Raw genomic sequence first — 27554 nt, forward strand, 5'->3', positions numbered from 1 at the left:
CACACACACACACACACACACACACACACACACACACACACACACACGCACGCACACACGCACACACGCACACACGCACACACACGCACACACGCACACACGCACACACGCACACACGCACACACGCACACGCGCACACACACACACACGCACACACACACACACACACGCACACACACACACGCGCACACACGCACACACACACGCACACACACACACGCACACACACACACACACACACACACACGCACACACACACGCGCACACACACACACACACACATATATAATATATATATATATGTGTGTATGTGTATATATATATATGCGTGCGTGCGTGAGTGCGTGCGTGCGTGCGTGCGTGCGTGTGTATGTATAAATAGAAGGAAGGAAGGGAACGAAGACTGCCACCTTATTTCGGCCGCAAAATTGTTGTGTTGTTTCAGGTGCTGGTGACATTACAGGCACACGGGACTTGTCAACTTATGTCTCAGGCTGTCGGGCGCAGTGGCAGTGCCCCTCAGATCTTTGCGATTTAAAGCACTGAGCGGCACAGCAACTGTTATGAACAGGCGTGTAGCTTACCATCAGGCGCACGACGTGTTCGTCCCCACACTTGACATTATAAAAAAATACCTTCGGAAAACGTGTGCAGCTTCCAACCCACATTGGGGCAGCTAGGCGGACTATCACGTCCTACCAAAACAAACAAACCGGTTCTATAATTTAAATTTTAAGGAGACCATTTAACTACTAGAAATTATATTCTAATCCAGCTCACGAAAAAATAGTTCGATCAACGCGTAGATAAAATGTAGAGATACCACTATCAAATTAAAATTAAACCAATTAATCTCTACAACGATTACCTAAACGAGGAAAAAGGAAATGAATTCGAAAATAAAGATTGGCAAAGATGTCTGTAAGCCTAAATGACAAATTGCAAGCATAAATTTACGAGCCGCTCGAATATGACCGGAAGAAGTGACCCACTCTGATAAGATAGCGTGTGAAAGTCGCAAAAAAGGATATTCGGTGACCTTTCTCTAATACAGAGGCTTACTTTCTCCGAACAAATAATCATAACGACGCCGCGAAACAATTACATACTTAAGGTCAGAGGTGATGCTAATATTGGTACGCTTTCGCAGACGCCATCTATGAACTTAATATGAGTTATACAACTCATTCATACAGACAAATAGACAAAACGGTGAAAGCATTACCCTTAAATCCTACTGACATTTAAATACCACGGCATTTTGAGAACGCAGGTGGATTCGTGGAGGAAGTTTCAGGCCAAATTGCTGTACGTGTTCGAGAAACTGCTACCAGTACAAGCATCTTTCGAGATGATTGCCTGCGTCTCACCGCATAATTGCTAGCGTTTGCAGGCTACAAGTCAGGGCGAAGGCTGTAATTACCAACACGTGGTGTGGCTTATTACGCCGAATTAAGTTTTTATTGAGCATTCGCCGCGCGAACTGCACTCACGTAGTTTATCGGTCGAACGGCCGGATACATACCTGCAACAAAAGTAAATGGCGTATAATGATTGTTCGAAAATGAAAGTTATTACACCAGATATTACAGTTCAACATTTTTCAAAATTTAACGCTGTAAGGTCTTACAAAGATTTTGAAAATTCCCAAAGTAAAAGAACCATTTATTAGATAGGTAAAATTAATATACACTTGAAAACGTCACGTTTAAGCTACTACGAAACTCTAGTCATCGCCCTTTTCAAATAAACTTAAATGCTATGGAATACACTTTGAATCAATTTGTGTGGAATCAAGAGCCATGTCGTCTTTCTATACATCTTTATCTAACACGTAGGTTAGTATTCTAGAACTCTACTCAATGCTCAAGTCAGGATTGCAATTGAAACACAAGCAGGGCAGGGACTTGAGTATGATTTCGAGTGCTTTAAACCATACCCAAATCCTGACTTGAGCATTGATTGATCTAGAACTCTACTTGAGTAGAGAATATGACCCGTAGTCTCCAATTTTGTAATATGACTTTTTGATCAAAACATTTTTAATGCAGTTTTTAAACTTAGGAAATGATAATCTTAATATATGCTCCGGAATCTTATTGTAAAAACGTATACAGTTCCCCATAAAATCGTTTACCTTAGTTAAAGGAAATCGTGGTACCATGAGTTTGGACTTAGCTGTAAGGTTAATATTACGGATATCTTTTTCTTATTAAAATTATGAGTATTTATACGGGCATATAAAATATTTGAGTAAATGTACTGTGATGCCAGTCATGATACCAGTCTCCTTTAACTTTTCTCTGAGAGAAATCCGAGAGCCTAACCGGTACACAGAACGAATTGCTCGTTTTTGCAATATAAATATGGTTTGAATGTCTGCCGCTTTATCCCACATGAGAATCCCGTGGGACATTATACTATGGAAGTAACTAAAGTAAACTAGTCTAGCAGTACTAACATCGGTAAGCTCGGGTATTCTTAATCTACTGGCCAAGGAACCTTTACGTGGAAACCATTGAAGTTTACTACCTAAGGTCACTGCCAAGCCTGCTTTATTAACAAAATCTATCTTTCCCAAATGTAAAGTGAAATAAAAAAATATATTTTTAAAAGGAAACACAATCAGATTTGTAGAAAGCGTCAGTTTATCCCGACTTAATACCAAATACGTGTCAACGCGATCTCATGCACAGATTAGGTCGCCATAAGCGGCGGACAAAGAAAGGCCCGGGGTGAGTTTAACTGGTCTAGCTACGAGAAGGCACAGATCACGTAGATAGCCGACGCAAACACAGCCTCGTTGGACAGAGCAAACAGAACGTCGTTGTTTGCTGTGCGCTTTACGCGTCCACTCTGCAAATATTTGACCACAATTTGAAGGCACAACGCCCTGTGTGTCAATTAGCCAGGTACCAGAGTTATGAAAGAAAAAAGTTTTTATAACTTCAAGAGAAACAATTCTTGAATTTGTTGTAAACTTTGCAGCGATATGTAATGTTCAAATTAAGAGTTTTAAAAGTTAATACGTACATGGTATATACACAGTAAACCATGCAAAGCACCGTCTACCGTTGTCTCAACTTATTATTCCCGAGCATTAAGTATAAAGAATTGAAATATGAATTACAAAAGAGTCCGCATGAGTACAATGCATGGAAGTTTGCAAAAACACCGCGGCACTATGTAAATGCATCCAATCGCGCGCATCTCGGGAGCGACGAAGCGCACGAACAAGCTTCCATCGCGATATCAGCACCACACACGGAGGCACATTTGCTATTCCACCGCCGCCGCGACCGCGCGCCTGGCGCCGACGCCCTTGTTAATCCGCTGTCCATCGCACAATGCCAGCCAAAACGAAAACAACAACCAATATGAAATAAGAACAAACGTAAATACATATTTATACCACCTACAAGAGACCTTAACTACTTCGGTAAAACTTGAGTTACTGCGAACGACTCATATTGCAGAAACATATAATGTTTATTTCTATAGAAACAAATTGGCATTTATTTTACCGAAACACATGTAACATTTTTCACGTTCTCTGACTATCAAACCCCAAAAACACCGAATAAAATAAAAACATCTCGTACATTATTGCACTGGTGCACAAGCTGCAACAGGCAACTTGATAAACATCAACACAATTTTACGTACTTGAAGGAGTATGTTTAAATTGTTCGAAGTCTAGGGGGACCGACAAATTTCCTCGCACGAAAACCAAACAAAACTCGAGCGAACGGCGCGATCAAGATCAGTGCGCTCGTTTAAATTCCCGGCGACGAGTAGAGGTGGGAAATAGTCGGGGAGAAAAACGAGGACTGCTGCGGACAACTGAACATACAAAAATGTCGAGCCGAGAGAGTAAACCCGTGTTGGAATGTCGCTGACCACACTGAGAATAAAGGGTACAAGTCCTTATTAAGTGGCCGCTTTGGACCAAGCACCGCCGCGTGCCGCATTTCCATATAAAATCATTCAGTATCACTTGCACAAGCTTTTTACAATGCGCGGATTTGAACATTTCGGCGTAGGAGTAGACAATACAAACAAGAGATAGAATGCCAACCAAAACAGTTGTACGGTATTACGAAATTCGTTGCATTCAGTCCACCCACAGCATGTAAGGAGATACCATTTCTATTGTGCACCAGAAATAGCTTGGGTTACAAAATCCAATGTTATCCCTACTAGGGCGCCGTAAACGAACGGCTTATAAGGAGATGTCCGAAAACGGAATGAAAGTAAACGGCGCGTTTCCGTGCATATGGTACGGTGTTATTTCCAGAACAAGGATAATACTCCAACAACTAACAAGACATGTATCGATAGCCGTGACGTGTCTATAAAGTAAAAAAGAAAATAAACTTTTTCAACGCCGTAAATATCGTGATCAACACGAGAGAAACGACGGCGATCTAAGCCGGGGAGTTTTAATAAGCGACCATTCTCCTGTAGATGATTTATGATTCAAAAGAACTCTCGGGTGTGATACGCAGCACCTTATAACTATAGCCCGTGCATTTAGTTGCTGAGATTTATAGACGAGGATCAATAAAAATATTGAGATAGCTATAATAAAATGTGTCCGATGTACAAACCTCAACCTGTGTTGAGAAATCTGTATTTCATATATAATTTATGACCAAAATTATTATATCGGATTACCAGAATCTTTTTAGGATTTCATTGAAGGCGATATTCAAATCAAATAGACACAACCACATCTGAAATACGTTTGGTTTACATTTTGTTATGTTCGTGTGAGGTACATGCATTTCCATGTAAATCATTATTTTTACTGGATTCGTCACGAACTTCACACTTACAGCGGCGAAAACGAGCAAAAGGTCTTGTTGGTCCTGACACAACCGCATTGAATGTGAAGTCGCATCCACAACGGCGAGCGCGGTTCGAGAACACGAATGTCAGGAGCTTTCAACAAGTTGAGTGGCCACTGGCGTGTGTACTGGCAATTAAGTAACGGAAATGTTGCTACTGAAATAATTGCTTGGGACGCTTTGCAATGATAAAGTAACCGACGCGCGAATTTTGGGGTATATAATTAGCAAAATATTGCATTCACTTATTGTAACTTTTTCCATCGAAAATCATTAAAATCATCCCGGGAGACATTCTCATTAGCTTATTAAAATTGGCATTTATATCGATAGCAACATGTTAACATTTGTGCTGCCTTGTAGCAACTTAAATTTTTTAAGGTAGTCCAGTGTCGTCGTCTCTATGCGTGCTGTAACGTCGGCAAGTCGGCAGTCGGCCTCCGCACGGCGTGCCTCTGGCTCACCCAATGCATTTTTGTGCGTGGCGCGACAGGACAATGGCTGGTTGGATTTATACGCGCCCCGCAGCGCCACTACACTCGTTCCTCCCACATTTTATGTGTTCCCTGGATATGGCCACGTTTTTGTTTTACTCTTGCTAAAAACGCTGCCGACGCGCGAAAGCAACTTCCAATTATGTACCTCTCCACTGAAACTTCGTTTTACCGTGACTAAAAATGGTGTCTGTCATGTTTTTCCGAATAACCAATTTAAAATGAATAATGTGAATATGTTACAAGTTGTTTTGATGTATCTTGGGTAATTTATTTTGTCGCCATTTCAGTTGGTAACTTATCATTCGGTGTAAAAGCGTTCACGTTGCATATGTAAATTAAAGCAAAGTTTAAATCTCGTCGCCGGCAGCGATTGTCGCTAATTCCTTCTAATGCCATACTTTCGAGCAGTTTAGAGACAAGTCCTGTTACGAATGGGCCAGCGGCCCCGAGTAGCACCGCTTCATTACAGGTGGACGTAATGACGAACCGCCCGCGGCATACTCTGCACCTCTGATTTATGCCAACTCAAAGGATTTGCACCATTGAATTAATATTTCCGCCGTCTCTAATAACTTTAATAACCTGCCTGTAAAACGTTCCATTTGTGCCTAAATATCAGTTGTCGTTAGTGCCATCTTGCATTTAAACTTACGTCCAAAAGCTACGTGCTGTGACACGCCAAGTACATAACTCGCATTACAATTTTCCATACAGCAGTATCAGTAACATCATTTGTATCAATCTAAAATGGATGTTATCAATTTGCAGCGGCAATCACAGTGTTGCCTGGTGTATGCTTGTACCCGCATGCACTATCATCTCATTGTGTTGTAATTGAATGATAGCCGGAAACCAATACTGCGGCACCCCGGCGATTCGTCCATCATCATCTCGGTAGACATTCTCAATTGGATTTTAACTAACAGTATAGGGTAGCTCTTAGTTAACTGATGTTTGTTGCTGCTCTTCTGTATTGGTGTAGTAAAGAAAACAAAAATAATAGCTTTGTTAGCATTTTATTCTAGACAAATATATACGTCTAGATACGTAAACAAAGTTTAATTACAAAATAAACAGAGAAATGAGAGTTTTGTTTAGATTGTGCGGTATTACTCTTAAAGTAAGTAAGTGTGTAGTAAGAGACCGTTGCCATGTGAAAGAAGATGTAGTGACCAGGATAGAAAAAGAAATGATCCGATTATTGTTTGGTCATGTAGAAAAGATAGATAAATAATTAAAGTAATAAATAACGCAGAGCCTCATAGCCCCGCACTAGGGAAACCCTGTGTCGCGAGTGGACACACAGAACCATCACAAATTACACCCAAAGTCACGAGGGAAATAAATAAAATACATGCAGACTACCACTCTTCGTGGCAGTCTAGCATAGTAACCGTTCGGCCACAATAGATCCTAAGCTGGGGGAGAGATACACCTCGACGTGGATATCGCGAGCAGTTTGTAGATAGCCTTAAAGGCCAGGTCAAAAGTATCAAGAATAATCGGGAATGTTGATGAAATTAAGAGGTTGATGAGAGTAGAGGAGAGAAAAAAGATTTGTCAGGAGTGTAGCAATTGGAGGTACATTGTCTCTACCCCAGTGGAGACAGGTGTAATGGTGTGCATATCAATAGAGAAAGAAGTTTCTACTACTGTGCCACTTGTGTGGTTAGCTAACACTATAAGTTACGTTTCTTTGTAGGTTAAAAGTTAGCAATTCCATCCTATTCCATAAATTCAGCGAGGGTACTAAAATAACTAAGATTATTGGACATAAAATCTAAAATCATTTGGTTATCAATTACTTGAAGGCATTTAATTATGAATTTTATGAGTATACATGTTTTATTGCCGGAGGCAAGATTCAACCAATGTGGCGCCGGGAGAATTAGATAAACAATTTAACTGCCATACGTAAGCTGTAGCTATACTAATAACTGTAATTTGTCATTAGGTCAACAAAAGTAATTCAAAGTAAATAATGAACATTAACCTAATGTATGTACATCTCACTGTTGGGTGTTCTCTAAGGATAGAGTATAGACTGTACTCAGCCACTCTGGTCTAGTCGAGGACTTCAAAATATTTCCAAGGGTTGTGAACCTCCTTTGAGGTTTTATCACGATGTTTCTTTCATCGTCAGCGAGAGGTACAGTAACTAAACAAACTGCCTCCATAGCCGAACGGTAACCATTCTGGACTGCAACGCAGGGATACAGAGTTTGAGACGCAGGCCGAAAAAAATATTTGTATGGCCTACATTTATTTCACTCGTGAAAATTCACGGGTGTAATTTGTGGATGTCTTTGTGCGTGTTCATGGCACCCGCGACACGGGGTTTTCCTAGTACGAGGCTTTAAAAAAAATCACAAACGTACATAATCAGAAGTTAAAGACATCAGTACATGTCGCCACAGGGATTTGAACAGTATCGCAAAACGATTAGAAAGAGTAGACTAACATTTTATATTTAACAAAACACCAACGGATCTAAATCACGTTCCTACATTTTTTCCAAAACAGCCAGGGTTTGGGGTCCTAACGGATCCCATGGTCTGGGAAAGAGAAGTAAAGGGCCACAAATATACGCAATTCAGTGGATCTGGGTCTACCCCCTTTCTCTGTCCGACATGCAAGAATTACTGTCAAACAATTACTGTCAAATAAGTAAAAAGACGTATGAAGCTTCATACTTGACATGGTCTTTTCATTGGGTCGAGTATTGGTTATTTGACAGTTATTGCTTCGGACGGATGTCGAACGGAGAAAGGTAGTAGACGCTCAGATCTTAAAAAAAGGTGTATTTCCAATACCCACAAAAAAAGCATACCTAAATGACATCCGATAGGTACACGTTTTGTTTTAAGGAAGACGAAATTCATAAAATGTCCATTGAGAATAGTCAAAAATCACGCCGTCTTGGTAGAGATTTATAAATGGTGTAGCAAGTAAATACCGGCAGTTTGCTTTTATGGAAGCTGTTTATTGCGGTACTTAACGCGACAACATCGTTTGGGGTAATGTTGTCGTGGAACTCGTTTCCGAAATGCGTAACTGCGCCAAATTGCGTTTAGTTATAGGAGAACGAGTGCTAATAATTATCGTTAAACCTTATGTAGGATGCAAGAGAACCTCGTTGATTTAAATTTTAATGTTAAATGAGAGAGTCACGAAATTTGTTAACGCGGAATCGGCTTGAGCTGGTAAGAAGTGGCTTTAATGTCCATGAAATACCACCCACGCGAAACAGACGTCTTATTCGTTCTTACTACATGGATATAAAAGCTTTTTCAAACCAACTTAATGCGATTCCGGGTCCAAAGGCGTGGTGATTCCCTGGAGTCAAAACCTTTTATATTTCGAACTTCAAATTTGACGAGTATTTATTTAAAGTCTTCTCTTTGGTATAAAAGCATTACTGCCGTCTTTAGACGAAAGGGCGCTTAGGACAAAATCTCGAAACCGAGAAAATGTTTGAAGAAATTAAATTAAAAATATCTACTTTTCTCTTGCAGTAACGTCACCTTATTCTCTTATATAGTGACAGATAGTCCTTTTTTCCTTATCACGGCAGTATACATCACAAATTTCATGAAAAAATCCTACAAGCGATCTTTCAGCTAACCGCGGCAGAATAAATAGTAATAGAGTGGTGGTAATCCAGTGGACGAACAGATGTTTCTCAATTCAACGATCGACTGTTCTAATCCCTGTGGCGACATGTTTCGTACATATTGTTAGCCCCCGACACACAAGGAGAGTTGTTACTTTGAAGCCCTTGTCGGTATAAGTATCTGTCTGTGGCATTATAATAGGGTTGATTTTATTAGAAGGTTAATTGAACCGAGAGGGTTCTTAGCTATGTTTCATGAACATCTGTTCAGCTTTTTAAAAGATCTTTAGTTTTTGCCCAGTTTAGTGTAAGTCATACAATGAATATTTATTTTGCTTCTTATTTATTTGATATATTACAATATATGGCCGACACGTGGACATTAACAACAGGCCTTATCCACAAATGCAAAGTCGCCTAGCGTGCAATAGAGCGAGCTATGCTTGGGGGTTCTCTGATAGACCGAATTCCTAACGAGGTCATACGTCAGAATTCTAAAGTTACCGATATAGCTCGCAAAATCTGTAAGCTTAAGTAACAGTGGGCCGGGCGTGCCTACAGGAGGGTTGATCGTCGATGGAATGGGATTGTTCTGGAATGGTGACCATGTCAAGAAAAACGTAGTGTAGGACGCCCTATGGCAAAATGGACAGACGAGCTGAGAAACGTAGCTGTAGCCGTAGTGGATGGATGCGGGCAGTACAATACCGGAGGAGTTGGCGTGCTCAAGGGTAGGCTGATGTCCAGGAGTGGATGCGTGTAAGCTGATGATGAATATATGGTCCATTTAAATTAAACCTTAAATTGGTATCGAGTCGAGTTGTTAACTTACAGATTGCCACTTTATTGACTTTTTGGAGTACACTGTTTGTAACAAAGGTTTTGTAATGTGTTGTTCAATAGCTATACCTCTCACTAACGGTGAAGGTTTTCTTTACATCATGATGAATCCTTTCTATCGAAGAGGGTTTCAAACCCTTGAAAAACGTGCGTAGCCCTCACTCTGCATTGGGTCAGCATGGCGGACTATGACCTAAACTTAGAGTAAACCCGTGTCCAACAGTGGGACGTATAATAGATTGGATAAAAGTAATTGAAAGGAAATAAAAAATGAACGAATGTGTTACCCTACCACGGGTATCAGATATCAAAAGACCACAAATGTTCGATGGTAATCGTTGAATCTGATCGCAAATTGACACCGTATGACCGCGTGGAGACAAAAGAAAGTCGACACCTCTCACCGAACAATGATTGATGTTGTGGTTTTTATTAAAACCAGATTTAATAAGCCTAATGTTATAATTCATGTCAAAGAATTAAAGTCTACACAACGTATCTTGCAAGAATACAGTTGAAAAATAAATTTATAGCATGTGCATTACAATATAAACGTAACTTAAGCCTAATCATGAACACAATACTGAAACACAACATTGAGTGAAAAAATACAAGGGACGAAGTAAATTTGTGAGCTTTATGAGATTTAGATTTAGATTATGAGATTTTTGAAACTAAATTAAAAAAAAAACAGTAAACACACCGATACAATGAGGTCCCAAGTATTCTTAAATTTCATAATAATGGCCCCGAACTTTGCAAGGAAATAAAAATGTTTCGATGAAAATTTTCTATGTTGCTTTTTTATTCATGTATAACAAGAGACAAGCGTTCAGGCAGTCAATGAAAAAAAAAAGACATTATCGACATAAACGGTCGACTCATTGCAAAGACGCGAATTAAATGATCTAAATTCTTAAGCACTTACTAGACTAGGCCATGGTGGACATTTGATAATCTGTAAGACTTCAAAATAATAATAGAATCATCTTGTCTAGTGTAAATATCAGCAAATCTGTTTGCAGACTGTACTAATAAGTTATTAACATCATTACGAACTCATTAATTAATTTGATACTTACGAATTTAAGTCCATGTCAAAGTAATTGTAACAAAATTTTAAGTCAATAACAAACGGTACACTATGGCCCAAAACATGTCGTAGAAAAAGATGTACCAAAGGCTACGGGATTAATAAGATATCATGTAGAACAAAAATTATAACATCGTTTTGTTTTATGAACAATAGTAGGAATATCCATTGACTTACAATTATATGGACGTCGGGTCCGGGCTAAAGTGTCCGAACTTATAGGGCATTAAAATCGTATACAGAGCGTCATTCACGCTTTAGTCTTCGTTTGTTCGATTGACAGCGAAGCAAGCAAAATTAGACAGTACTGCGATGACATTACAATTTAAATTCAACGTTTTAGCTTTTTCATATTCCTTTACATGTCACTACGTTTAAATAGGTTGACTTGGGACATTTTTTTTCGTGGTTTTTGTATTAGACCCGTCGTCCATTTATTTGTAAGTCAATGGGAATATCACAGATTCTAAAGTTGATTTTAAGGGATTGGTCTGCGAAGAAAGAGACAATACTGACGTATTATAATGTTCTAACAAACATACTAAAAGCGATATATTATGCACAAGGAGAATACAATATGCAGTTTCGCAACATCGCTTTTAATATTAAAAAGATACTCGTAAGATTAAAAGAAGCATCAACACGATAAAATGAAGAACATTAAAAAAAGGTTTCAAGGGAATAGTATATTAGGTTTTTATGGCCGCATTAAGCGTTGCAGACCATCTGCGTTCATAATGTTACCCCTTTCGATATGTCATTCATTGCCTGTATCGATTCTATCTACGCTCCGCCGATCCAGTTTCTCACGGTGACTCACACGCTCAGACGTTAACATTATATCAATCGGAAAAGAAATTCAAACGGCAGCATCGAATACATAACCAGAAATAGAGACGAAATGTCATTTAATTTGTTTGAAAACTATTCTGCCATATCATTACTGTGACAACTGCTCTCGAATTAGCTAGCCCGAGTTCGAAACAACTGACGAGTGTCGTCGATGGGTGTCGTCAACTGTTTCACTTCAAATCGACCAGTTAACTTGAGCTTTGCTATAATGGATGAAAATTGCAAAATTACATATTTAATTACCGATGAAAGGTGATTCCGTTTGTTTCGTAATTAGATGTTTTGCTGTTTTTCCCACACCACCGAATAGAACAGCACGGCATTGTTAGAGACATTATCTTTATTACAATAAATACAGAATATTTTTTGGAATATACGGAGACATACAGGTCAGTAGTTAGCCTGTCTATATTGCAGTGCAAACGAGAGTTGATATTTATAAGAGCTGTATCGCTAATGTGTTACCAGGAATATATGGACCTTATTTAATATCTATTTCTGGTTATATACTCGATGAACGGCAGTAACCATTGATAAAAAACAATATCCAAATGCCTCAACAAGTTGTAATATAACGACATCTATAATCCTGACCCCTCGAAAAAATATGGTAGGTGTGAAAACGATAGTGAACACAAATAACAATGTACATTACAAACACGCAGTAGACAAAGTACTTGATAGTACACGCACAACAGCCGTTATGTGTCGCGACAATTGATAGTATCGCATAGCTGTTCGTATCCCTGGCGACACGACTCCACGCGGGCATGTTCACGTTATATCTACACCATCTAAATCATACATTGTAGAGAAGCACTGTGTTTAATTCGAGTTCACTGAAAAAAAGGTCCACAAAACATCATTTATAACAGTCGTAAAAAAAAAGCGAAAGCGTATTTTAGCTGTCAGTCAATACTCAAGTCAGATAATCAGTTTGCAAATGTCGAAAAAAAAGTAAATCAATGACCCAGGAGCAGGAGTTCATAACAATTCATCAAAACCGGGTCTACGCCTCGCGTCGCCTGCAGTCTGTAAGCTACGACTCGCATCAATCATAATCAGCATCGAGTTACCTCAACATGCCAGATGCTGGATTTCCAAAGCTCTAATTTATCCTTGAGGGCCTTAATGGAATACGAAATTACGCTATCATATTCCATTTGGAATTATTGAACTGGCAATAAAATCGGCGCAACGCATTAAACATATATCACAATGACCTGATAAACGTACCTAATAAAGTCCGAAATCGTTACAGTCGTACATATTATAAAAATTGCTATAACTGGCTTTAACTGACTGTTTTAATAGAGTCAATATAATACACGGTAAAAGTAGAACAATTCAGTTGTAGCAACATTGTTAAACGCATACGTCATTCCTATGAAACTACGGAACGAGGAAATTGAAAGGCTGTTTGCCCTAGGCGAAAATTGGCAAAATTTTATTCAAAATTGGTTGGTGCACATTATGCAGCTGCATGCCCCTCTCCTATAGTATTCAAGGTGACATTCCACGTTAGCGCAGGAACAACGCCTGTTACCATTTCGTCCCGTGGCCAATCACTAATCACCGAGCAAGCGCGCAGGCACGATCTGTCTACGGTCGGAACCGCCTCACGGTGCGACTAGTCTAACCAGACCTTAGACATCACCATGTGCCTAAACATTCGCGGATAACTAACTTACAACATGCGGATAAATTGTGAGTGCATGGGTCACTTGAAAAGTTGTTGAGCCGTATCTTTATCGCCAACCTTGCAATTTGCAAACTTTCAGACAACTTTATTGCAGCGAAATACAGAATAGACGAAATGGGTAGATAAAATGCGCACGTAAGATTCTGTTATGGTGCTTGAGTTATAGACATAAAATTCAAATAATTGAATTGATTCTTTTTATGCAATAATAAAAAGATTTCGATGCAAAAAGGATGTGTCATAATCGTTATCTCCACAGGAAGCACACCTCCAAATGTTTAGTAGGTACTCTTAATATTGATAATTAATGGCTGCTAACTGATATCTTAAAAAATTGCGAGCAATAATCAAGATCGCGTTGTCAGATACTGAGGTATCATCGAAAAAACATTGACACTCGCTCGTGAGATGAATAAAATCAATGTTACGGCTGTCGAAGGCGTGTATGCTTATCAAAAATGTCTATCAGATATTAAGCATGTGTAACATCTAAGCCGATTGTACGACTTGCAGACGGTAGATACAAAGATCATCAGACGGATTCATGAAAAAACGATGAAATCATCCAACTAAATCTTTGTTACAATCAGGACCAATCAAATGAGTTTGATAAAACGAGCTTCAAATTTGTATGATGCAATGTAAGTGAGATGAGCGCAGACGCATCAATCACATTTAAACAATAAGAGACACGGCGGGCGTTTACGACGCGATTCCCAGGAACTCAATTATCGACGGCGTCAAAAGCATGTTGGTACATAAATCAGTAGTTTTAAGCGTACGGCAAAGTTCGCATTAGGTATTCTGCGCGTGATCACTCGTAGCGGGCCATTCACGAGGCTAGTGAGCATTCTGGCATCACAATTAATTATATCGAGTGGACAACGCGTTCTGATTTCCACTTTAATTGCTGTACACACATCCAATTCGCTAATCGGCTCCCAAGATTGATGTATGTCAAATACTCCGTATCATAATATTGCGTCAAACAATTACTACAGGCCCGAACGTATGGATCTCATGTCTAATTATTGTACCTCTGCTTGTACATTTCTGTTTTAATAATATCGCTTAATTACTTTCTGATTTTCTCATTGCAAGTTCAATTGCTCATTGCTCGGTAGTGGAATGTTACATAAGTCATAAATAGTAACGTTACCATCGGCGAGTTGTAAATAGGCTCCAACAAATGTTTTTAGTTCATAACACGTTATTCCAATTTAATATTTTTACGACACTCGTTAATTGTAATCTGAAGAAGAGATAAATAGTAATTCGGTTCCAAAGCATAAAGGGATATCACAGCTCAATAATTACGATGTCTGTCGGGCTTTCGTTCGGCGGCGCCCATTGCCCCGCATCAGCAGTAGTGCCTGTCATTAAATAATTTAACATCACCTATCAATAAAAATTAATTAATTCCACATGCAAATGATATAGTCTTCCGCCAATTAAAGAAACTCCCGTCTCGTTGTAATCACGTCTTGCCATAATTCAAAACTGGATATTTGAATCGCTGCTGAGCGTTTTTGAGTCTGTTGAAAAGCAACTTTTAATAAATTCGCGTTTGATGGCGCTACAAAAAACATAACCTGTGGCAGCTGGACATAAATTCATAATTTTATAATACTACATATTGAGTGTGGGATTATACTTTTCAAATTTTATGCTTGCAATTCATCTTCGTATTCTAAATTGCTATAATAAAGAAATTATCATACACCGCGATTTATTTATTAAGAGAACGCAGCGCTAATGACGACACGAAAAACCAATCTAGTATATCACAATAACGGTTGTGTGTTTATTGTTTTAATGAGAACGACGCAAGACTGCGGAGTGTAAAAATATTGTGGACATATTCCCAATAAATCCAGCTTTCCGGTAATAAATTCCTCATAAGCGCGGGATGATCGCGCATCCGGAATTGAAGAATAAGCGGTGGTAAATTAGTTTTATAGAATCAACAAGTGATTATAATATAAAGTGTAACATATCACTTGTTTAACAAGATGAGTAGTTCTTATAGCGTCTGATAAAGATATGATTTCTAAATGATTATCATTAATTTCAGGTTTCTTACCACGGTACGACTTCTTTTTATTTTCCCGATATTTCGGAACGGTTGCACGGTCCATGGTCACGGGTTGACTGGACGGCGGCAGATGACAGCTTTAAGAGCAGACATATCTGTCTACCCTCTTGTGGCGTTACCATTGTCACTCATTTATTTCACACAAACCACAGTCACCGTATCCACACGCGAATCCATGAATTATCGGGGGTAGGTTATGAACTGCGTTAGGATCAATGCCACTATAGTTGGGAAAAACGTACACTTTCTTCTTCTTAATCGTTTCCCCACTGGCGTGGATTGGGACTCCATTTCATCCTGCCAGTTATCCGTCTACATCGGTTGCACTCAGTCGCCCGCTGGGGTGCGGCGCTGACAGGTAGCTCCATTTGTTAGGACATCTGATCAGCCTATCGTTTGGGATTCCTGTCTCTAGGTCTTTTTCCCTCCATTTTCCCTGTCACCATCAGGTTATTAGCATCTCAAATGTATCTAATAACACACATGCAGAGCTAAAGGGCACAGGTAGAAGCCACGTGTATTACAGAAAATTTAGCTAGAGTATTTAATACGTAACTAGATGTACATTTTGCACATTAATCAAGCTGTGTCGTACACGCAGTAAAAGGGACGGAGTGTCGCGTGCGCACCTCCCATCAGTTACTGGCCTACAGTGCTACCAAATTACTTATTCAGTCAACTACCGCACTATTATCGTAGTTCACATTAGAACTTACTAGCGAAATCTTATTTGTAAATTTTTCAACTGAATAGATAAGTTGGTAGTGTTGCAAGATAAACTGCGAAGTCGAGTGCCGCGAGTGGCCAGTTACATTTCTGTTACCAACACTGAGTTATGACACCGACTGCGAACCAATTATTGAAATATTAACGAGCTCTATTGGAAACTCTTACTGGTTCCTCGTAAATACCTAAGTGTTGTTGTTAAAGAGAAAACGTTTCTTATTTATACAACCACTATTGAATGTGATTCTAAATAAAAATAAGTAAAATGAGTTACTTAGCTACGTGACAACCTGTCTCTCACGGATTGATTTTATACCAAATAATGACACTAATTACGAGCTTGAGGAGCAATAGATAAAATTTGTACGCGTAGAGACACCTATCTTTTTTCCACCGATATTGGCGCTAGTCAATGTGGTAGGAAGATAAACTCAATCCTAACTTGTGTAGTGATAGAAAAATTGCCTAAATTCAGTCTTTTAAGAAAAATTTAGTAAGGTACTTAATCGGTAATGGTACATACGCGCTGAAGCACTAACTCTGCTCACTCATTTTCGCCGCTACGATTATTGTATCGAATCTGACGTATATTGATTTTTTTGTAACATAGCTGTCTTTATTACACTACATAATTATGTAATTTACTTGACGTGAACTGAGTGAATTTAGTGCGATATGGCCAATCGGCCAATAGTGACACGGGCGCAAAATATTGTGGTGAATACGAAACCTTCAGTTACACCCACGATCATGAATGACTATGTCAACGGTAGGTTTGAAAAAATATGCGCGATTAAAATCCTAAGAAATTAATTCATTTCCAATGTGCAGCAATCGCAAAAAACTAAAATCTTGCTATAGGACCATTGACTTACAATTATATGGACGTCGAGTCCGCGCTAAAAAGTGTCCGCACTTGTAAGGCGCTAAAATCGTATACAGAGCGCCAAACTCCGCTTTAGTCTTCATTTGTTCTACTGACAGCGCGATACTGCGATGACATTACAATTTAAATTTGGAATAGGTTGACTTGGGACATTTTTTTCGTGGTTTTTGTACTAGACCCGTCGTCCATTTATTTGTAAGTCAATTTATAGGACTAAAGAAATTTGACATTTATGGGTGCGACGACTTTAGCCTCGTAATGCTCATGCTCGCGCGTGTAGCGATAGCTCGAAGTGACGTCATTTTCCTGAGAAAAATTGCCAGTTCAAAGAGATTTTTGTTTTTGGACTCACGCTAAGCACGTCTCAAACAACGGAAATTAATAATAATGGAAGTAAATTAATTTGCTACTCCGCGAACCCAGTGAAGGTTAAACCGTGCAAAATATCTGCGCTTGTGTTGAATATTTTTTCATACAGTTAATTATACTCAGTATTACTCCAGGCTCACCGCCCGGCACAAGCAAGAACAAAATTTTTTAAATTTCCTCTATTCACTCCACCGGAATACCTCATCTAGTACTTAGAGTACTAACTACCGGGCACCGAGGTCGTCTGACTTGGCGGTTAGTGCTATTATATATCTATTTCTGTATGTATCCTTGCCTGCTACTAGGTAGTCAATAACAGATTAACTACGTACCGTACTTATCTCAACCTTCTTCACTGTAATTAAGATCATAATAAAGACAATATACCGCAACTACATCGACGGCATTATCATAAATCAATTTCGCAACTGTATCAACAGATTAAGCTCAATTAGTAACATCGGTGCAATTTCCAATTAAATTCTAGTACGAGTATTATCAAGTAATAACAATAACCGTTTACTTCAACAGTAACATTAGGTTCACTACACACGATGCTATTACAATGGGCGATTTAATCGATTTTCGAAAACAGGCTGCAACGGCTAAACGTTCCACTAAGTAGTATTTCGAAGCAATTGCCACACGCTGAAAAACGTAATGCAGTCGTGAATAAGTACTATTTTAAAGAACAAACCAAACACATTCTCAACTCATCATTTAAAATAAGAACATTGTGACCAGAAAGATGTCAAAGTGGGGTTACCAACAAAACTCTACGATTTCGGGTCGTCAAGTTCGTGCGATCAAGAAAGGCTTGGTAGCTGTGCAACTTTTTTTTTTATAATACCAAGTGACGGGGCGGACAAGTCGTGCGCCTGATGGTAAGCAACACGCCAGAACAGTTGCAGTGTCACTCAGAGCTTTAAAGCGCAAAGAATTGAGGGGCACTACCACTGCGCCCGTCACCCTGAGAGATAAGTTGACAAGTCAAATGTGCCTGTAACTTCACCAGTACCCTTACTGTAGTGTCTTGTACGTCTGAAGCACCCTGGGCAAGAATCGGCGAGTATAGGATACTCGCCGATTGGAAAGTCCTTTCACCGCGACGGAAAGCATTATAGGTAGCACGTCGATAGGATGAGAAGAAGTTAAATTTACAGACTATACATTTCAAACTACATGCTAAGTTTCAATTTCTGAATTTGTTAGGGGAAGTGACGTCGGTCCAGCAAGGGAAGGTATCTTATCGCAGATAGCAAATGTATCTCATGTGTATTGAGCTTTAGCACAGGAGTAGTTAGTTACGTTCATTGTGTTACCATTTACAGAAACTTGATAATTTATCTCCCCTGTATATACACGGTCGAATAGAGTTAAATTGTCAATGAGTCGAACAGGTTTCCATTAACGTCTCACACAACGTTACTTAAATGGCATTTAGACTTTGTTTTAGATTTGCTATAATTAAGTTAAGTGCCAGTTTCTTAGATACGTTTTGGTATAAATTATTAAATCTGTACTACGTCGTCAAAGGTAATAAAGTCGGTAGGTAAGGAAGGTCTAGTACATAGGAGATCGGATAACGAACTTAAAATGGAGTTACGCAGAACGTATTGCAAGACGTGGTGAAGACACATGGAGCAAAGCGATAACCGAATGGTGGCCTAGAAATGGTTACGGAAACAGGGAACTTCCTCTAGGAGATGGGGGACCACATCGTCAACGTTGCGGGCCGTAGGTGGGTAAGACTGTGGCACAAACTACGGAAGGCCTATACCCAACATTGGGTGAAGTCGGGCTATGGATAAAAAAGATGATGAAGTTGACGTATCAAGTGACGGGACGAACTAGTCGTGCGCCTGGTGGTAAGAGACACATCTACCCACAATAAAACAAGTTACAGTGCAACTCAGAACTTTAAATCGCAAAGACCTGAGGGGCACTACCACTGAGTCCGTCAACTTGAGACGTAATCCAGCAACTTCACCCTTCAAAACCAAAAAGCAGCACCTTCCTTCTTGGCAGCGGAAACAGGTATATACAATAAATATTGTACGCTCTTAGCGGGTACATTGGGAGCACAATAATTGTTTGTGAGATCTTAATGGTCACCACTATCAGAAAATACATGCATTTTATTACATTCTACTATACTACTCACTCTATTATTTTTCTGTACTAACTATGAAAATTACAGCCTTATTGCGATTAGCAAGTTTCGTGTGCTCCTGAATTTAAAATAGGTCTTCATCGAAAATATTGCGAATTAAAGACTAACAAAAAAAATGATGTGCTCTATTGCCGAGTTACACTGTCCAAGAAGCATGTCCTCACATCTTTTATTCTTAACAAAAACAATACCATAACAGGTATGACATGCAACACCCGCTACATTATTACTAGAATAATTTATTTCCAGATATAAAAATTCCAGGTAAAAATTCCAAGAACCTAGAAATTTATTCCAAGTAATAGATCTAAATAGAGACACAGTCCTTCCAATAGATTTGCATTATCTTTAAATCACAATTAGTGAGTGCTGTTACAAAAACCGTTGCGCGAGTTGCGCGGGCGCCGGTTAGTCGGCGAGTCCTTTGGTTAATTCATAAAGGCACGAGTTTCCATCAGCGGACGAGCTTCCGGGTTTCCTTATACAGCTTTATTACATCAAATTGCTTCTTAATACGGATTGCTGTGCTGTTAAATAAATAGAGGATGGAAAATGTAAGCGATGTTAAATTGTACCTAGAACAAATGTCGTAAATCGTAATAACAAAAATGGTGACGAACCACAATAAAGACACGTGATCCTCAAAGCAGGGTATCACCCAATTGCACAAACAACCATAAACAATTGAAGGCAATGGACGTATTAAATGGTTTATGGATGTTAAGCACCATGCTGTCTCTAGTTTTGCTTTGATAAATTAAAGAACAGTATTATATTTAATGACGTATAAAATTTAAATAACTTTTGTACAGCTCGCTGTAAAATCTAAATTGCGCAAAGGCTTTTGTTCTAATTTTGATTACAACAAAGCATTATACTTTTACGCCATTTAGTTTTAGTTATAGATTTGAGTATGCTTGTGGACTAATAACGGGATATTAATCTAAGCTTCGATCTGCAGAGGCGCTTATGCAGTAGTTATGTAAGGGTGCGAACAATGCGCAGCTCGTACAGCATTAAGAAACTGCTCATATTAATCGTCCATATAGCAGCGGAGAAAAACCAATGCGTTTAAATGCTGACGCGCAGGACCGCTGGCGCCGGCGTCGATTCCTTTTGTTCCCCGTGTACGGTCATGACGGGAAAAATTACCATATTTCACTGTAACACTCCCGCTTGACGTTTATGGGAGCCACGGGTCTAACCTATTAAGATTTCCGAAATTACTTTTGATGTAGAAAGAGGTTATGTTCTGTTTTGAAAGAAAATTAAAGCAATTTTTCGATCCATATCGTTTAGTGTTATTGCTAACAGTTGAATGACCTCGTAAATGGCAGAAGTAGTAAACAAAACGGAATGGCGAAACATTATGTTGTTGGGGATATAAAAGTTGAAAACGCAGGTCGCAAATCAGAAATGTTTATTATAGACGACATCATCGCATATAAGCTCAATCCACTCTGGGAGGCAGATGGCGACAGAAAAAATCTCGTTCTCCTAATAAGGAGCTGGTACGTGCTTGGACACTACCGCTCGCGATTATCTCACGGCCCCAACAACGGGGTCATGTGGGAACCAAATTGCTGCTTCTGTACGTTCTTTCAAGTAAATCCTCACAGTCACGGCGCACACGACGTCGTGCACGATTCTAATCATAAGGTTTTTTTCGCAAAGGAAACAGCAACTAGATAACGATAATTTTGATGCCAGTGACACGAGATATGAAACCAGAACCAGTCTTATTAAAGCAAACGCTCCCTTAGAGGCAATTACACGAGTTCAGACAAATTATATCCGGGTAAAGACCGTAAGCACAGCAATTTAATACTATGTTCTGCTGTAACCATTCCAATTATGGTGTATAATTAAAACAGACAACACACTGCCGTTTTAAAATTCATTGGATGACGTTTAGCATCAATTAATTATACGTTTGGTCTTTCGTACTCTGTTCTCTTATCTATTAATCATGTATAAATATGAGGCTCTAAGTTAACCAAAACAAGAATCAGTAACTGACACTTCTTGCTCGTACGCGGAAGCTCCTTGTTTGATTAAAGTAATGAATAGTAGAAACTTGATGTGGCGACACAGTACTCGAAATGCGCAAGAAATGCGCCATTGCTTAGTCTAGAAGGCGCGAATAAAAAACTTCCATAGCTGCAAAGGTATTTTTTACTTAGTCACACAAAGAAATGACTAATAGTCATGCATAATATAACAATGTACAAATAATAATATCTATTACAAGACACAAGCAACTGAACTAAAGTTTATAGAGAAGTTTGGCTATAGCCACGACTAATTTACAAAACGTAGGTAAATTAGATTTCTTCGGACTTAATTCTTACCATTTGCTGATACTAAATAACTCTAATTAGCAACAAACGAAACCTAATAACAATTATAAAATTGAAGTGGTACCTATTGTAAATGAAGAATCTGATCGCAGACGAACCAAAGTTCGCCTTATCCAAATAAAACAATAAATGGTCTCAATCCAATTTGGAAAATCGAAACGACTGTCCATGGATTTCGAGTACGATATGTGGCTGGAACGACATACAACTATAGACGTTACAGGATTTAGAGCCTTATGGTCTGGTTTAGGTTCGAAAAGTGGTTAAGGATGCCGTGTAAGGAGAGCGTACGAGTTTGTAGTATCAAGATGGCGCGACCCGTAAACGAAAGCGTGGTTATCGATGGCGAGCCGCGATAGGGGGCGAGGCGCCCGCCGGTCCAGAGTAATTGGGCACCACGGGACTTCACACCGTCTACAGTCGCGATGTGTTCGACATTCCAATATCGGTAGTTGCCCTTAAAACACCCTGTTCAAAGAAAAAAACAATTTAACATTTTAACCTTTTTGAACTCTAAAAGCTGAAGATCAAATTCACCAGATGGTGTTGATCAAAAGCAACCATATAAAAATTCAGCATATTTCTCAGTATTTTCAGTTTAACAATAAACAAACAGACATTAGTAGCTATAAATAAGACATCAATCTCATTAATATTTCCAAAATTTACTCGATAAACAATACATTGCTGGAATCTTTAATCGCCCAAGAAAATAAAGTTCTCATCGGCGCTCTTGACGTTCCATATTTATGGAGGTGATGACGTCAGTAATGGTAGCGCAAATGTCCAAACTGTATACCAACGACCACCGACAAATAGATTTATAGGGTGTTGATAATCAACAACAAATCTATAATTTGCTAACATATTTATACTATCACTCTTGTCTCCCTCTAGCGTTGGCACAGACAACAGACCTCGTCTCGCTACAATCTTTAGTAGCAGTAGAGCTCCTTGTAAGAGTTCATCCAGGGTAGTTGGCAGTACTACCCTTACCTTATACCTTACCTCTATCTGCCGCCAAGCAGTAATGTCAGCATTACTGTGTTCCGGTTTTCAAGGGTACGGGTGCTGGTGAAATTACAGGCACATGAGACTTGATAAAAAAAAACCTTCACATACATCTTTCATACATCCCTTTGCATCGCTTTTCACACATGCCCGCTTCTTTTAGTAACGTTTGACCAGAGCTTTTTTAAGGATATCCTCAATGGGAATGATGCAAGTTTGCCTCCACATGCGCTCTTCAAATATGTGTCCATATTTTAACATCCTTACATTCCACATAATTGAATAAAAAGTAGTCCTTTTATTATAATTAACCCTCTCATTACAATGTTCTTCGCTCTGTCACTTAAAACTATTGATTAACATCTATCTATATCGACAATTTAAAAAAAATCATCTTTATGCATATTCTCGGGCCAACATAGGACGGTAATTTTGACAGCTAGGAACGGCGATAGAACCTAACTTAATAATAATTGTCATAATATGAAACAAAGAATTTTTACAAATTCTATGAACCCCGTAAGCACGAATAACGTATTTATTTCGGTTAAATACTATAATAAAAAATAATTAAATTTTATATCGTCAACAGTTTAATTTGAATTGCAATTAATTGTGATAAATTGAATTTATGATTCGTCATTTATAGCGTTACGTTCTATGGCGTCTTTTTTAAACCTGGTGAAGTAGTGATGCAAATAACAGGGTCTTAAGTTACTCTCAGGGTACTTATTATAATATCACATATTAGTGACAATGTTATACACATAAATATTAAGACGCATAATGTAGTTAGAAAATGAATCATCCCAAAAAAAAACATTTTTTTATTTTTATTTAAAACTTAATGTTTTGGTTTTTCCAGTAAGCTTTTTTTTATAACATCACGTGAGGGGACGAACAATTCGTGCGTCAGATGGTAAGCTACACGTCCGTACATAACAGTTAAAAGTCGAAACGTCGTGACGCGTCATGTTTTTCGCCTATAGCATATTCATCTCTATTTTCCCATAATGAAGATACAAATTTGTATTATGCAAATATGGAAACGCGTCGATTGTAAGTTGAGCGGTTTCGCGCGACGCCGTGCATTAGTTACGCGCAGAGACGCGTCAAACGCCGACCACACTGTGATCTGGGCGCGCTAATGCGAGAAACGTCGCCATGCGTTGTAGTTGAAAAACAGGATGCGACACGACGCTTCGACTCTGCGCCAGTGTGAACTGAGCCTTGCAGAGCGACTCAGATCTATAAATTGCAAAGATCTCAAAATCACCATGCTATGTTGTCCCGAGTTGCAGTGTCGGTGTATTCACACCTTGTCCAGAGAGCTTTTTGGTGTTCGACCATTTCGTAAGACTAAACAATAAGACATAGGAAAGGAATAAATAAGCTCGCGTTATCAAAGAGTCACTATCATCAAAGTAGTACAAAGGTAGAAAATTTCATTAGGAGTGCGTTGACCCAGACGTCGCGGAATCTAGCGACGATGTATTTCGGTCCGGGCCCGACGGATGCACATCTCACAGCCTTCCTCGCACTAAATCCACAATGTATAAATAACCTAGCACTTTCCTTCGTACCGCCACCGGCATAAACTTGGCTGACTTTACGAGCCACAGATAAGGACGTCGTTTACGAGTGCACCGATTACGCACATACACTGAACTCGCATCAACCAATCCTTAGTATCTTTGAAATCAAACTCATCGAAAAGGAATCCTGCCGTCGCGGCGTCGTATTGAGTTCAAGCTACGATGGCTACAAGTAGTAGGGTGTTTGCAAAGAAACTACAAAGTTACAGATCGCCGACGTTCGAGCCAAAGGGGATCCAACAAAGTAAATGTTGATTATGATTTCAAAGTGCTGTTTCATAGAAGCAGATTTCATGGTACGCAGAATTTAAGTGTAATAGGCATTTAGGAACATCGAAAGATGTTCTAAATAATCTCTTAAACAGGACTTTCTCAGGAAAGGAATATTAAATGAAATAACAGCAAGAAACTTAATAGAGTATTTCAAACGGTATAACTCCATGTTTCATATTGATAAACAGAACGCATATGGGTAAGTTCGAAGATCGTCAATATAAATTTTATTACACAAGACACTTCGCAAATAACAAAACTTGTAAGTTAGAATAAATTGCATTGAAGGCATTGAAGTGACATAAAATCCAAGAAAGGTTATCGACGGTAATCGAAGATGACTTACTTATAAAAAGGTAAGTGTCATGCGCGTGGGAGTGGCGGCGCCCTGATAGGTGGCGTGGCAGGCGCTCACACCCGGCTAATTAAAAGGATTTTGTTAGCTGTCAACGTGAGATAAAACCACCTTTGATGTCGCCGACCAAAGGCCACTCTTAAAGTCAATTGGATATTATTAAATTTATTTTTATGGATGGACATTTTAAGAAATGAGCATCAACTGAAAAATCTCGCTTTAAACAGATACTATCAAGAAAGGAATTCCTCAAAAGTATTTAAAATTTTATAGCTCACGAATGCGCCTAATGTAAATGTGATGTCAAATAATAAAAAACAATGTAATTGTTGTTGATTGGGAACATCAATAAAACAAACAATAAAATTTCATAATGAACCGAATAAGCCATTCGCCTATAATGTAAAAATAATGTTTGCGTAAAATAATTCATAGGTAATAAAAATAAACAAACCTGTGAGGGCTTTCTTTAGTAACGTTCCTGTAATAAAAATAAAATAAAATTAAACTCAAGTTTCAAGAAAGGAAAAGGCAATAAATATATAGGCATAATAGGCAAATATTCAATAAAGGAAACGGCACTCTAACCATTAACAGACATTGTATCAAAAATAATACAAACGACATGTGACATCATCACAACACCTTGGAACAATAACATAGTAAGATAAATATTTGGAATTATATCGCTGTCTGCATGGACCCGCATTCGGCTCAATTGAAGCCAGTCGTTACTGCATAGTGCTAACTTGCTTAATTACAGCGAATAGAGAACAATAACACTGATGATGTAGGGAATAATATTTAGGCTAAATACACTGAGTATTCAAGTAAGACAATTGACGCATACAATGATTGAAGTATGCAAAATACACGCGAAGACAAAATGCTTTCTTATGACGGCTAACACAAATCACGTATTATCTATTGGTAGCTCTGTAACTGCCTGTTCTTGATAGCCGTCTTCACAAAACCACAAAATTATTTAAGGGGCAATTCATACGCTTCTATAAAAAGATTCCGGTTGATATTCAAAATTTGGCATTTTCGAGGTTTAAAAGAATAGTGAAACAAAAACATTACACTATACATTTTTTATACAGCCTCTGCGTACTTAGATGACAAAGATCTATGATAGTGTTCCGAGTTGCTGTTTCTGATGTTTGAAATAAATATTGAAAATGTTGAATTCTAACAAATGACAATTTACTAAAAGCAACCATTAGAGATTCGTACATTTGTAAGAGTACAAGTGTTAAATCAATGTAACCATTTTAAATGTAATCTCGATGCATACTTTCTCAATCTCGTATCTTATAAAGGGTGATTATTTAGGAGATGAAAAACTTTCTATTTATTTTAAATTTCTTATCAAGGGTGTTAATTTGGATACATTACTTTAAGACTAGGTAAAAGCCAGTGTCTAAATATGAAGGAAATGTAATGTGAAATCAGCCTGAAAAATTTGTATATACAATCCATTCTTTGCATTTCAGTAACTTTGTCCATTAAGATACGAGTTTGAGAAAGTAGGGCGACGATTTGATTTCCTATGTAATAAAGATATATTTGAATTTGCTCGATCAAGACTTGAATAATGTACAGATAGACAAATGGACGTAATTTGCAGTTAAAAATTCCATCTACAGCAGTCCTAATTAAAGTCGACAACAAACATTTAAGAGTCGGTAATACCATTGGATATCTTATAATGTTATTACTTCTAATAGTTTAAAAGGTATTTAGACGACAATGTAGTCATGTCATTACGATGAGATCATATAACAGCATTCCAAAGAACGAAGCTGACCCTTATAAGTCAGTCAGAGAAGTATTTAGTAAATAAAGGATAAATAACTAATTCATGATAAATCAATGCTCTAAAGAAATAATTTTCATTCGCTACATCCATAACCGAAAACCTACATGTGAGAACATTCTCACAATAAAAGACATATGGAGTCTTATAAATAACGTAATATTTCCTTCGAAAGGTAGATGCTGTGTCGAGAGCCCGTGGGTTCACAATAGAGGTCTAACGAAAGGATTAGGTCCGGTGTTGGATTTTGTTAATGAGACCTTTTGTGAGACGCCTCTACGACGCGACGCGACGCGACAGGAAATCATTTATTTGAGCGTAACGAATGGGCATTACCATTTAATTTTTATTTCTCTTCTGGTTTGTTTTGGAGTCGCCTACACTTATTTTTTTAAAGGTTTTTTAAGTCATCTGTTTAAATACGAAGTAAGCCTCGTGTGTACAC

General features: G+C 38.5%; 1 protein-coding gene and 1 long non-coding RNA gene across 4 annotated transcripts in view; both read right to left on the reverse strand.

The window, feature by feature from the left end:
* The window catches only part of LOC113231401, a 24058-nt gene extending 22645 nt beyond the window's left edge, over positions 1-1413 (reverse strand). The window contains exon 1 of the long non-coding RNA XR_003310561.1: positions 1226-1413. This is a non-coding gene — a long non-coding RNA (uncharacterized LOC113231401). The remainder of the gene's footprint in view (positions 1-1225) is intronic.
* LOC113231399 (bone morphogenetic protein receptor type-1B) overlaps positions 1-27554 on the reverse strand; it is a 131494-nt gene that overhangs the window by 78438 nt on the left and 25502 nt on the right. For 2 of the 3 annotated variants that reach the window (XM_026465703.1, XM_026465702.1), the window contains exon 2: positions 25745-25771. The exons of the other annotated variant lie outside the window; for it this stretch is intronic. In XM_026465703.1, the coding sequence (XP_026321488.1) occupies positions 25745-25771 (27 nt within the window). The remainder of the gene's footprint in view (positions 1-25744; positions 25772-27554) is intronic. 3 annotated transcript variants of the gene reach the window in all.

This window comes from Hyposmocoma kahamanoa, unplaced genomic scaffold (assembly GCF_003589595.1).
Source record: "Hyposmocoma kahamanoa isolate Upper Pololo Valley unplaced genomic scaffold, ASM358959v1 65, whole genome shotgun sequence".
Taxonomy (NCBI): Eukaryota; Metazoa; Arthropoda; class Insecta; order Lepidoptera; family Cosmopterigidae; genus Hyposmocoma; species Hyposmocoma kahamanoa.